Consider the following 14,343-nt stretch of genomic DNA (forward strand, 5'->3'; position numbering starts at 1 on the left):
CTTATATATCCTGAAAGTTTTATTTGTAACATTTCTATCATGAACTGTTATCCACCATTTAGTTTAATCACTAAAAACATTGGTCAAATTGTATAATTTAACAGTTAAATTTAACGGTAGATAATAACCATGGTATTTTTGTTATGAAAATAAACTTTCAAAGCATATAAGAGTATAAAATAAAAAAATTTCAGGTGCTGGGTGCTCTTTCGTGAATACCTTCAAGATATTTAAGCACCTTATCTCTTCTCTAAATATTTTTATCTTTTAAATTAGATAAAAGTGTAGGTTTGATTCTCTCACTTTAGATAATGTTTTATATTTTAACTAGACCCTTTAATTTTAAAAAAGTATCTTTTTAATCCTCTAACTCTATTTCTATTCATATTAGATTATGATTTTTTTCAAAACAATCATTCTTATCTTAAAAATTAAATTTAACATGTCAGTATTTAGAATATTTCATCAACATTTAAAATATAATTTCAGTAATTTTTTTAGTAAAACATTAAGTGTACACTATTACTATAAAATTATTTTGCAAGTGATTTTATTAGTATTAATCAAATCATCCTAAAGAGAAAAATTATTTCTCAAATTACCAACAAAAAGGTCCGCACTTATCAAGTGAAGTGGTTGACTTTTCACTATTAGGCAGCCGTGGAGGTGCCAACATTCACCTCGTCTGGTATGGGTTAAGAGCTATTATTAATCTACTATGCAATGAAAGAAAGTAAATTATAAAATCTATAGATTGTTATATTATTTACATTAAGATTACAAGAAAATAAAATAAAGAGTTTAGGTAAAAATCTATTCATGAAATATTCGTGAATGTACTTTGATATCATAATGTTCACTTGAGTGTAAAAATAAGACTGATGAAGATTCCAATAGGCTACAAAAATACCATGATCGTTAATTTAAGCACACGTTAATAATTTTTTTAATTACATTAAGATTACAAGAAAATAAAATAAAGAGGTTAGGTAAAAATCTATTCATGAAATATTCATGAATGTACCTTGATACCATAATGTTCACTTGAGTGCAAAAATAAGACTCATGAAGATTCCAATAGGCTGCAAAAATACCATAATCATTAATTTAAGCACACGTTAATAATTTTTTTAACGGCAGGTCCCATATTCGTTTATGTTCTAAAAGTTAACCAATGTTTGCTTGAATTAATGGCCATGACTTTTGTGCATCTTTTTGAAATATTTATGAGTATTTTTGCATCCAAGTGAATATTATAATGTCAGGTGCATATTTACAAAATGCTTTATAAGTATATTTGTACCTTAAATCTAAAATAAAACCATGGCAAGAAAAAGGGACAAATCACAAGCAAAACGTTGGAGACATCGAACTTCTTGGTTTAATTTATCTGTAATTCTTTTATAATTTATACGTGATTACGCATATAAAGCTGCTTGGAGTGCACAAATTGCAGACGACCAGCTAGCTAGATATTTTTATGAAGAATATGAGAGGAGGGAACAATAATTGAAAGTGAGGAAACCAAACATGTCGTTTGACAGATGAGAATGTACTTTGTGTTTTGTATCTGATTGAGACTGTTTCTGATCATTTATATCCTTATAGGCATTGAATCCAAACATGTTTTTGACTCTGCACTCCTTTGCACCTCTTTCTATTTGCAAACATGGGGCCCTCCATTCTAATTATATGTCTCTTGATATTTCCATATCATTTTCAGTCCAAAGCTGCTTTGTGATTAATATGATCCTTTTTCCTTTATTTTGATTTTTTTTTAAGAAATGTGAAGGTTGGTTTGTACTTTTTAAAGTTTCTTTGATCATAAAGATATTATAATATTAAATGTTGGGTTATGTTTTTTTAATCTTCTTTTAATGATGAGCTAGACAACTTTACTCACCCAACCCACTTGACACACTGTTAATCTTTTATTTTTAAATGAGGAATTAAACTCCTTCTGTTCTATATTTATAAATTATAAATATTGCGACTCATTTCAAACTTATAAAAGAATCTCCTATCTACATAAATTTTAACAAGGATATAATAAACATTGCATGATTCCATATTTTTCATGCAGGGGGATTACTTATGAGTGAGACATGACATTTAATTTGATTTAATTAAAAGCCGATTCCTTACTTTTTTTAAAAATTAATAAAGGCACAGTCTTGTGTTTAAAATTATCTTTGTTGTATCAAATCACTTGTATGTTGAAAATTTATGTTAGATCTTGACTTATTTAGGTCAGGTTGAGAAAGACAAGAAGAGTAATAAATCTCTTAACCAATATTTAATGCAATTACATCCTCAAAATTTGAACCCAAAATTACTTGTTAAGTTAGCACAACTTATCTGTGGTTATATTTAAAATTATCCTTTTTGTTACGTATTTAGAAGGGTTAATATAATCTTTGGTCTATAAAATTTGTTCTCATTTTGATTTTAGTCTCTCAAATTTCAAACTATAGGTTTTGGTCTTTCAAAGGGCAAAATAGTTCAAGTTTTTATTAGATTCTAAAAACCAATATTTTAAATGAAAAGAAACTTAAAAGACCAAAATCTATTATTTGAAATTTGATGGATCAAAACCAAAATAAGGATCAAATTGAAAGATCAAGGTTTGTATTAATCATATTTAAAATTATTTTGACAACACAGTTGAAAAGATATTAACACTAAACGCAGAATGAATTGATTCCACGTAACAACCGACCAAACTGATTGGATGTGTGAAGAAGTGCAAGTGGTTTTCAAGTTGGACAGTAATTTGGGTGAGAAGTTTGAACCAAAACCACAAATTGTGGTGAGAATATCTGACTGGTGAAAAAGAAGCAGCCACAAGATGGCCCAAGAATCTCTCTCTCTCAGAGACACAGAGGGCTTAATTATGAAGGACTCGATCAATCGATCATGCATTTTGTGTGTGTGAGTCTATTTATGGATCCCTCAATGAATCTGAGAAGGGGAATACTTACTATTGTGAAAATGAAATGAAAGAACAATGACGGATTGTGACAATACTTCAGTTGTGAGGCAGATATAGGAGAGGCATTAACTTGGACTGGACATTCCCTAACTTGGCCATTGTTCGTACCACCAGCCCCAAAAATAAAATTTTAAGAAAAAAGAAATTTTATTTTAATGCACATCAAGATATTTACTATCGGTAGCTATAACTAATTCTACTGTTGCGAGCCTCCACTGAAAGGTAAACAGCTAGCCGTGAGATCACTTGGTTAAGAGACCAAGTGAGATAACCACTAGGCCACAACGGCATGGTTTAAGAAAAAGAAAATATACTCTTCTGGTTCTTAATGTAAGACCCATTTAATTAATTTGATTAAATTAAAGAAGTTAGGTAAGTTAGTTAATTATAAGAAATGTGACACATTTTTCTTAAAATACCATAATCATCTTTCTTAATACCCTATCTCCCTCTTCTACTTGATTATGGTTGAGAAAGTATTTATAGGGGTAATTTAGAGAAAATTGATAAATATGATAAATGAGTCTTATATTTAGGACCAAAACCAACTCAACAATTAGGTTTTACATTAAGGACCGGAAGAGTATGACTATAACTTTTGCAAAGAGCAAGACTTGAAGAGCCACTTCTCACCCTCTTTACAACACATTAAAAAAAAATTAGGAAACTTTCCATGCGAAATTAGACGGTCATCTTTGACATGTATTGTTCGAATTATGCTGTTAATATGTACAATATTATTTAATTTATTTGACAATTAGAGTTTAGGTAAAATTTAAAGTTTTAATATATCTTTTATGATGGAAATTGGCGACTAAGTTTTGAGTCGAGCTTTAAGTGGCTCAAGCTTCCTCATAGAGCTTTCAGCTTGACTCTTTACAGGGTCTAGTGCCCATTATATTCACCATGAATTCTCACACAATCACTCCCTCTATGAAACTAGCAAGAAGATTAGACATCTCGTTCTTGTTATGAGAGACTGGATGATCACTTTTGACCATGTGTTTAGAGACGCAAACACGTGTGCCGATCCAGAGTATGCTAAATTACTGCTGATTCCTCCACTTCTTGATCTTTTGGTTTGAGTTACTATTGACTGTTTGATGGCCGAAACTTGTGCAAAACTAGAGGATTATGATTGTTTTTGTGGTGGCTGACGGCACAGCTATGGTTTTTGGGAAAATGAGTAGAGTTTTCTTTTTTTGATCAAAGGTGTTATAGGCCATTTCTCAATATAAACAGACACATTGGTTACAAATTATATCATAGTTTTATAGTTATGCCAAACAAACTTTTAATCCCACTTTCACTTTTACACTTTTATTTCCAATTCCTTCAAAAACTATTCCCAAAACGAGGCATCAAGATGAAAGAATATTTTGAGATTTAGGGAGTGTTTGGATACCTTAAAAAGTACTTCTCAGAAGCACTTTTTTACAAATTGAGATAAACTCATCCATATATTTACCTTGTAGACCGTAAAATCACTTCTAAAACCATAGTTTAGTTTTCATCCAAACACCCCCTTAATGACTTGATTTCTCTTACACGATTTGTCTGTGTCCTTATTATAATAGTAGTAATAATAATAAGCAATTTCTATTGTTTTTTAATTGTCTCATGTTTAGATCTAGTTATTAATAGTCCATAATAATGTCATACAATCCATGGAGCCAACCTCATCTAATGAGATGAAGCTTGCTATTGTTGTGGAAGTCTCCCGAGTTTATGGTAAGCTAATTTAGAGTTGATATACACCAAAGACACGGTGGGTTTTGATTGGATCATGTACAAAGGCTTGCCGAAAGACATACTCAACAAGTGCAACTTAAATTTGGAGTACCATTGCGGAATGATAATCCTGCTAAAACCTAACTCAAATTTCAGATAAAAGAAATCATAAAATGGGAAACAATTAAATATATCAAATAAGATAAAATAGAAAACCAAAGAAAACCTACTAGAAACAAAATACAGCCATAATAATAAATTAATAAAATTCTAAATAAATCCTAAATAATATCCTATCATAAATCCTTGCTAAATATCCTTATCCCATTATTTATTTCCTTCCACCATTATTATTTATTTCTTTTCACCATTTGCGAGACGCCGGCATCCAGTAAGGTGTTCCAGACCTGCAAATTTTCAGGTATTACAGTTATTAATTAATGATCTTCAAGAAAATAATACAATAAATTACATTACACTCACTTTCAATTTTCCCTTGTAGCCTCCTATAGCCAACAAGAAAGGATCGTCCTTTGAGAAAGAAATAGAGAAGACAGGTCCCTAACGAAACCGAGAGAAAATGCAAAAAGTTATAACACATCCATATCAGTATCAGACACTCAGCACTTGAATTGCACTTAAATAGTCATGTCTTGTATTAGTGTCAATAACTCAATAGCAGTATTGCTCGAGTTATTGGACTTATTATATTCAAAGATAAGGCATTCATCGGGGACAATGAAATCGATAGGCAAAAGCCATGTAACTTACTGTCTTAGGATCATAGGATGTTACATGAGACGGTTGTTGGTTTGACAAATCCCAAAGTTTTACCTGCGAAATAAAACAAGCAGTCACTTATGAACTTCCATTATATAAGATACAGACGCAGGATAATAACAAAATGACTTCACAATTACCGTCTTATCCATGGATGCAGTGGCGAGAAGCTGCAAGAAGACATGTCAAGAAAGCACAGTTACACAAGAGCACCCAAGAATTAGGAATTCTGATATGACCAAAAAGTTGAAGATACATACATTAGCTGCTGATATATTATAGGATACTGAGGTAACAGCTTCATCATGCGCGTGAAGAGTGAAAATAGTTGACTGAGATGTTGAATTGGATTGGATAGCACGAACATCGATACCCTTGACAATACCGTTATCAAGACTCACCTAAAATGTAACTTCAAGTCAGGATTGCCCTAGAAAAACCTAATTCCAAACCCATTAAAAATATCATCAAACCCTCATGAAATATGACCATTAAAATATAAGCACTGAATAAAAAGAACAAACCACAAATGAGTGCTCAGCATGTGGATCCCACGCCAAGCTCTCTACGTCAGCTGGAACTGACCACTTAAAGCCAGAATGTGATGGCATCCTTACGTCCTTCTGCTAAGTGTAACAGCATTAGAAACATCGAGTTTATAGTGAAAAATAATGGATAAATATATAAACGTACATAAAATCAAGTTTCACGTACTGACATAACTGAGAAACTACAAATGACTTTCAAAAATTCATTCTCTTTCAGCGTATGAATATACAATTATGACATAATAGGAAGACAAAATAGAACTAACTTGAGATATTAGAACATTACCATGACTACAGTTTTATCAAAAGACCCACTAAGAAGAATTTGTGCTGCATAATGATTCCAAGCAACTGCTTGAACCTGACAGGATAGTTCAACCAGAGTGAATTTGACAGGCATCAGGATAACTACAAAAGTCCCCTAAATCAATCATCTAAAATTAAATTACAATATTTCTCCCTCCTTAATAATGTAGAACTTGACCAACAACACCTCAAGAAAGTCTCATTAAACTGTTAGCTATCTCTGCATATTTAAATTTAAGAATACTGACAAATCTAAAGAGTATTGTAGAACACTCCAGGTGATCAAAGTGGATTCATATAAAAATTGAGGTGAAGATCATCAAAACCCACCCACTATTCTAAGTAATTGTTCCAAATATGCTTACAGAGGAGGGGAAAAACTTTTTTATAATCAATAAAACATAAGCTAAGAAATTGAACCAGGTCCTCTTGAGGTTAGTTCTAAGTTCTTGCCTTGTCTGAGTGATGCTCCATCGTCATGTCACATCTCCCAGTAGCCACGTCCCAGAGCTTCACTCGCTTGTCAGCACTAGCACTTGCAAGTATATTCCTGCATTATTGTTTTAGGGAACAGTGTGAGGAGGAAGGATCCCAGAGACCAAAAAATCATAAAAAACTCTTAGAAAAGGCATCCAGAAAAACAAACGCCGAATTATAATTCAAATTGAATGAAGTGGTACTTGTTCCAAGCAAGAGAAAGTACTGAATCAGTATGACTGCCATCCTTGAACTTTTTGGATTTCTGTCACCAAATTGAAAATTTTAACTAAATCAGAGAAATATGCTCATCTAGAGAATTAAAATCCAGTGCTGAAAAAGCTAAATGGACAAACAATAATTCACATATAAAAAGAATCAAAGAAAATACAGAGTTAATCAGATCTTTATCTACACTCAAGAACTCTTTTCTTTAGCGTCTAACTTTTTCAACTTCATATGGGACAAGCATAACATCCAAGCTAAAATAAAACAGCATTCATCAGAATGCAAGACCATTTCATCGATGTCTATATTCACAGTGTAAAGCCAAAACATCTGTATTTTGATTCGCATCTAGTAATACACATTAGCCAAAGGTTCACCATATGAAGTTCGAAAGCACCAAACATATATATCAATTAAGAGGTTTTGTGTCAGAATCCTGATTTCAAAAGGCGCAGATTTGAAGACTCAGTTATCTGAAATTCTGAACATGTATTGCTAAGCTAACTATCACCACATAGTTTCCATACTCAGAAAATGACCACATAGGCATCTTTTCCACCTAGACTCCCATTTTAAGCCTTTTCCTAGTATTAAATTACAATACTATGTTTCTTTTTAGAGATTAATGTAGCCAAATACGATTTTATGGGGATTCGAAATCCACAATTATCATAAATCTGAAACAAACCTTTCCTTTTTTCTTTTTCTTGGCAAAGCCTCCTAAAACCATACATGGCTTTACTTCATCAACCTGAGAACGACAGAAAATTAAATTTGACTTGGCAAAACAACCTCCCAGTTTGAGCAAATTTATTAGATATTAGTGATCTCATAGACACAATCCACTAACAATATCAAGGTCCCAAATCTCGATGGAAGGTTCATCCTCAAAACCGACAGCAATGAAGTTCCCTGTGAACAAATTGTAATCGCAATTAAGAGAGTCGGTTAAAGTCACAAAGTACATATCAAATGTTATGCCCACAGATAAACAATTACCTAACCATTGAAAAAAATTGTTTAATGGTCTACACCAGCTATGATTAAAAGCACTTATGAGCCTATTCAATCACCTGCAGAACGGAACTAATAGTTGGAGTTTTTACTTTAATTCCTCACTTGTGCAGCATACTAAAGTAACAATTATCGCATATAAAAACACATTATTCTGCAAGGTTTGTTTCCCTACAGATACTGAGATTATATTTGGGAAGGGGGAAGGAATAATTCATAAACGAGTGAAGTGCTTTTGCACCACACAAATGTATTTGATAAAAACTAATACGCATGCCTCAAGTATCAATGAAAATGTCAACAGGTCTCACCTCTTTCTCCCCCTTTAAGAGGGGAATCCGACCAAGCTGTGCAGAGTGGACATGCTGTGATTATAATATCATTGCGAATAAACTGGTTTATCTCACTGGAATTCGAGTCCTCAAGTATCAAAACCTGCCAGAGAAGATATAAATGACACTTCAATGGTCCATTTATCTACTATCTGATAAGGAAGATTGGAGATGTTGGACGGAACAGCAGATTATTCCAGAGCTAGCATTTTTCTTACCTCAAGACAAAAGTCATGTTTCTTTATTAATGCACAAACAACTACAGAATCTGTTGGATAAATTGTCATGTCTTCAAATTCCTCAGAGTCATCTTCCTGAATCACATAAAGGGAAATTATATTTAAGCATTAATAAAAGACAAGGATGATATCTAGAAAGCAACGTACACAAGTATTTTAACTTACATTTTCATGATTGAGATACGGATCCAGATCGTTACTTGGATAATAAAGATCACCAATCCCTGAACTAAATAGCTCAACTCCTATATTCAGCAGAATATGCAACTCATTCAAGGAATGGTAGGTACACTAAGAATCAGGAATATTATATATGGTACAACATAACACCCAAAGGGAAAAGACACAGAAGAAAGAACAATGCTCTCTTTCACATTATCCTTGGCAAATGTAATTCCACTACTAACAGTGCTTCTAACAAAAGAGCATCTAATACTAGCTCTGCATTAATTGAACAAAATCAGTTCAGCATACCTTCATCCTCTTCATCATATTTGTCCATGTCAAGCTCCTTTAAGCCAAGGGTTATATCATCACATTTTTCTACTAATGGCTTTCCAAGTGCATCTGCCACAGACGATGCTTGGGCAACTTCATCATCCTGATCATTAGCACCAATGTCCATCTCTTGATCATTTTCTTCACTCTCACTGCCTCCACTATAAAAAAACAAAAGGATCTTAAGTATTTGTAGCTTATATTTGATACTTAAACTTCATGAAACCAAACATGAAGACACAACTTCCATATCGTTCCAAACCAGCAAAATACATGCTTTCTAGGCTTGTGATTCGTATAATCAATATGTATATCAGGTTATACATCCCATCAGAAATGTTATAACAAATGCGTATGCATGTCAAAGCAATTTATAGAAGATATGCACCTTCCATTTCTAAGCTACTAAGGTGCTACAAACTAATGAACTCTGGCTATCTACAAAACCTCTCAATGATAGGTGACATTTTTTGGAATTTTGATAAAGCAATGCACAGCCTATTGTGCATTTGAATTCCCCAAGTAAATAGTGAAGTGTCTCTCAAACGAAGAAAGACATAGGAGGGGAGGAAGGAATGGATATTGGATAGTTTGGAGGAGACAAAAGATAGAGGACGGGCTCCACCCCCTATCTCCTCTCCCCAATTAATCCTCTTGATTGATTGAGGAATCCAGTACACATTTGGGCAGAAAGAGAGAAAATAAATCTCATATATACCATCTATCACTCTCTTTCCCCTTAGAGACACTATGCCATTGGGCACTTCCCGTTAACTAAATTGAATTGAAGGGACTCCAATTCCTCCTCCTGTTACACTTATCCATGGATCCAAGATAGGTAAAGAAAAAGAAGGAATAAATACTTTTATTGAAATATGAGCCTAAATTCATAAATTAATAAAGGACAGGAAAATCTAATAAGAAAGAGAGCAAGTATTTCACTCAACTGTTCCTTACTAGCAAAAGACTTGGGATAATCTCCAAAAACTAAACTAATATATTATTCACGAATGACTAGCTTTAGGGAGACTAGTCTATTTATAAACGAAGACTACATTAAAATAATCAAATCAAGCCTAGAAATAATCTCTAAGATATTCTGGATCCTATCAACAACAATATGGATCCTTATTTGATTCCTAAAATCTCTCATTAAATATTCAAACATTTAATTCAAGATAAACTCATTCAAATATTCAAAATCTTATCAACATTGACTCAATGGTAAACAAATCGTAATTGAGATACTTATAAATACTATCTCTATATTATTTGTAACAGAACATAAATTAACAACTCCTCAAAATATGATAACCCACTAATGTCATCCACTTTTATCCACAATCCCATGATATATGGCACTCTATCACGCTACTTGTCATCATCCATTTATCCCATTGCCACAAAAACTCACAAAAACAATTTGAATAAGGGATCACAGTCCAGAAGGAAGTCTCACTAATAAAACAGAGCACCAAATGAAATAAACGCGTTGATTCAGATATACACAAACCGAATATTTATACAACTCTATGCATGCTTCCTATACGGCTTAAATCAAGAAAAAAAGGGAAAATTCTGTTAAAAAAGAATAACACAATCAAGTGGAAGGATGATCAGCAATTGACGTGGCATTGTTGACTCTTGAATGACGACTAGGAAGTCAATGATGCCATGCTAGATGCTTTATCACTAACAAATGAAGAACGGGAATATACACACAACAAAAACAGGCAAAAGAACTGGCATCAGCATGTGCAGCCATAGTTTTGAATCCAATAAATGTCCCAACAGATAGAAGAGCAGAACATAAATAAAAAAAATACCTATTAATGAACTCCTCAATTTCCTCTTTTGAAGGAAGGTCAGTCAAAACAGGTTGGGACTTTGAAGCCCCTTTAGGGACCCAGGCAATGGCAGAAATCATTGTTGTTAACCAAGATCAAAACCTGCAGTGTCAACCAAGATTTATGAAAATGGGTTCATTCCATTGAGGTAGAAAGAAAAACAGATTCCAAACCGATGGACCAAGCTTGGTCCACTAGATTGGTCCAGGCAATTCAAGGCCCCAATCCCCCCCCCCCCCAAATTCCCCCAAAAAAAAAGAAAAAACCTCCTATGGGAGCAAGATTTCAAGCTGATATATGGGAGCAAGATTTCAAGCTGATATTTTGGGGGGGGGGGGTGTTATGCAAAGCGCACAGCATCTGTTCATCTAAATACTCCTCTTTCCAATTCTTATTATAAACTTCAAATAACAAATTCACGAATAACAAATAATTAGTTAAAATTAGTTAAAAACAATAAATATGTTAGAAATATATTTTTATTTCTAAATATGCTCTTATAATAAATGAGAAGAGGGATAAAAGAGTATGCATAGAAAAATGTGATAAAAGGGAAATAATTAAAGGCAACATTGAAAAAAAAAACATTAAATGTTAAGACAAACTCAAATTGAAGCTTATAAAATAGACCACATCCCTTATCAAATTTGAAACTTATAAACAAGATAAGAGGGAGTACTATATTATGTTAAAAGGAGTACCTAGCAGCAATTAGAGTATTCAAATTAAAACAATAGTTTATAAAAATACTATCAAAACTCTAAAAGAAATATTAAAATTCAAATTCATCACTCTCCAAAAGAGAGCATAAAGTCATAGTCACAAAATGATTATTAGGTAAACATATTGATTTGAATATAAAAAAAAAAGTAAAAATATACTTTTAGTTCTTTAACTTTATATAAGATTTCAGTTTAGCACATTAACTCAGTATATTTTACTGCACTAAATCTAGAACTGTTAACCGAAAAAAAATGACACTGAGATATTAAATAGTGACAAAAAGTCCATAGATACTATCATGTTAAATTTTGATTTTAAAAAAATCATCATTTAAAATTGGGATTGCATGCAGCGAATGATATGTTACACTCCCGGATCATACTTGTACTTGCATAAATCAGGTCCTTCTGGCCAATTAAAATTCCAAATAGGGATTTTTTTACTAATTTTTCCTTTAAAATTAAAAATTTTAGGATTAAAGGATTATATATTCTTTTTAAGATTAAGGGACTAAATTGAAATTAAGAAGAAAGATAGACGCTCTGGGGAAAGACGGAGAGTGATCGATCAGCGATGTAGGCCGGGAGGGGGAAGCCGCAGCTAGGGCTTTTTCCTGTTGGTGTGTTTGGAAAAATAATTCAGAAAAAAAAGTGGTTGAAAGTAATTGTGAAAAAAATAATAGGCTAAAACATACTATTGGTCTTTGAATTTTATACAAAGTTTTAATTTGACCCCTTAACTTTAAAAAATATATATTTGGTCTTTTAACCCCAAAATCATTAGGATTTAATGATAGATGTTTTAAAAATTAAACTTAATACGTTAGCATTTGAAAATATTTTATTAACATTTAATATCTTAATCTCATCATTTTTTAAAAAAGTTTTAAAGTTAAAGAACTAAAAGTATACATTTTAAAATTATTAGACCAAATTAAAACTTTGTATAAAATTAAAAGACCAAATGTATACTTTAGCCAAAATAATATTAATAAATGGAAAGTGAATTGAGAATTTACATAAAAATAATAACAATGATTGTTTAGTATTCTTAACTAATAAAATATATTTTGAAAATTTAATACACTTTTTAAATAATAATATGATTGTATCATCTTAAAAATACCAGGGTTTTTTTGGATAAAGGAAAAATACCGGGTTTATTAACCTTGATTAACAACAAAATTTTTTTACTCATTTCTATAATTTTGTTGAGAATGGAATTATTCAACAATTAAATTTAAGAAACTTGAGTTATAACTGAATCTAATTTTCTCATGTATTTTATAAGTGAAAAGGAGATTATTTTATTTAATCACAAGCCAACAAATTATATGGAATAAGATTCGAAGGCTTGACTTGACCAACGGGAATTAGATTTAGCAGAAAGGGTTAACTCCTCATAACGTGATGAACCAAAATTCAAATTCAAATTCTCATTGAGACAAGTACCCACATTTAGTACCTCTCAAATAAAATTGTCTCCAATTTACATGAAAGAAAGTAAGATTCACATGCTTAAAAAATCAAAACAATGCCCAACAATGAGAGAACGATTGGGGCTGCATTCCCAATAAAATATTAGAACAAACAATCAATACAAATTGGAGAACGACAGATGAGAAAGCGAAATTCTATACTAATGAGAGAGAGAAAGGAAGACGAGATCAAAGGAAGGAGATGCAAGAGATCCAAATTTATTGATCAAAACAGGTCATCAATCTTAATGAATCGCAACAAAGGGGAAAAGCGAAAAGTTAACAAAAGAAAAAGCAAACCTTAATGATCTTTTTCTTCTCTACCAAGGGTGGAAGAATTGTGATATTGGTTGTGCGTCGAAAAGAAAGCCTCAATTCTTATATTGAAGAAGAAGCTAAGCATTCAAATTCAATTAATTTAAATGGATAAAAAATAATCATTTTACTTTATTGCATACAGAAATTGAATATATTTTCCGAAATAAAAAGGGTATAAATATAATAAATTTTCTATATATATAAAACTTAAGGTAATTAAATTTGTTGCCTTTAATTCTCTACACTCTTCTGGAAAATGATTTTTGTGTAAAACGGAGATATGATAATTTCAGTAAATTAGATAATAAAATAGAGATAGTAGATAATATTAAAAAATAAATATATATCATATAATAAGTTCAGAAATAATTGAAAATTAAAATATTGGGTAAAGAAAAGATAATAAAAAATTATGATATATTCTTATTTTAAAAAAGATAAAGTTATTAAATTTGTTATCAATTTATTTATCATCTTATTAAATAAATTGATATTTATCCAAAAAAAATACAAAGATATTTTTAATGATTATTTTCATAAATTTAAGTATAAAACTGATAAAAATAGTGAAAATTTATGAATTATTATATATTAACTTATAAAAAACATATAACTAGTTATGTTACAAATTTTTGGAGGTTTTGTGGATCTTAAAAGTTGCCTGACATATAAATTTTGTCAATAACATTGATATTAATTGATTAAATATGACAATATTAATATATTATTAAAAATAATGTTTTTTAATTACTTATCACCAACACTACTACTACCTCCGGTCCTAATTATAAGAGCTAGTTGACTAATTTGAGGAGATTAAGGAAGTAAGTTGA

At 31.5% G+C, this 14,343-nt stretch overlaps 1 protein-coding gene across 1 annotated transcript; it reads right to left on the reverse strand.

The window, feature by feature from the left end:
• Positions 1-4,873: 4,873 nt before the first annotated feature.
• LOC114741796 (periodic tryptophan protein 1 homolog) lies at positions 4,874-13,527 on the reverse strand. The gene is made up of 17 exons (XM_028930060.1): positions 13,493-13,527; positions 10,972-11,094; positions 9,122-9,306; positions 8,813-8,892; positions 8,627-8,722; positions 8,388-8,511; positions 7,913-7,974; positions 7,751-7,813; positions 7,038-7,099; positions 6,811-6,907; positions 6,338-6,412; positions 6,028-6,126; positions 5,764-5,904; positions 5,644-5,673; positions 5,495-5,557; positions 5,207-5,284; positions 4,874-5,130 (listed from the first exon to the last, which is right to left on the reverse strand). The coding sequence occupies exons 2-17, from the start codon at positions 11,070-11,072 to the stop codon at positions 5,074-5,076; spliced, it is 1,413 nt and encodes a 470-aa protein (XP_028785893.1). The 5' UTR covers positions 11,073-11,094; positions 13,493-13,527; the 3' UTR covers positions 4,874-5,073.
• Positions 13,528-14,343: the final 816 nt, after the last annotated feature.

Source organism: Neltuma alba, unplaced genomic scaffold (assembly GCF_004799145.2).
Source record: "Neltuma alba isolate B1F8T4 unplaced genomic scaffold, ASM479914v2 tig00003537_pilon, whole genome shotgun sequence".
NCBI lineage: Eukaryota > Viridiplantae > Streptophyta > Magnoliopsida > Fabales > Fabaceae > Neltuma > Neltuma alba.

What these genes read in the sequence shown, in the direction of transcription:
- LOC114741796 (XM_028930060.1), bottom strand. Translation starts at nt 11,072, where the DNA reads ATGATTTCTGCCATTGCCTGGGTCCCTAAAGGGGCTTCAAAGTCCCAA. An exon ending in AGATTTGGGACCTTGATATT is followed by an intron (nt 7,814 to 7,912) that starts GTTAGTGGATTG and finishes TGTCGTTCTCAG; the next exon opens with GTTGATGAAGTAAAGCCATG. An exon ending in TTGATAAAACTGTAGTCATG is followed by an intron (nt 6,127 to 6,337) that starts GTAATGTTCTAA and finishes TACACTTAGCAG; the next exon opens with AAGGACGTAAGGATGCCATC.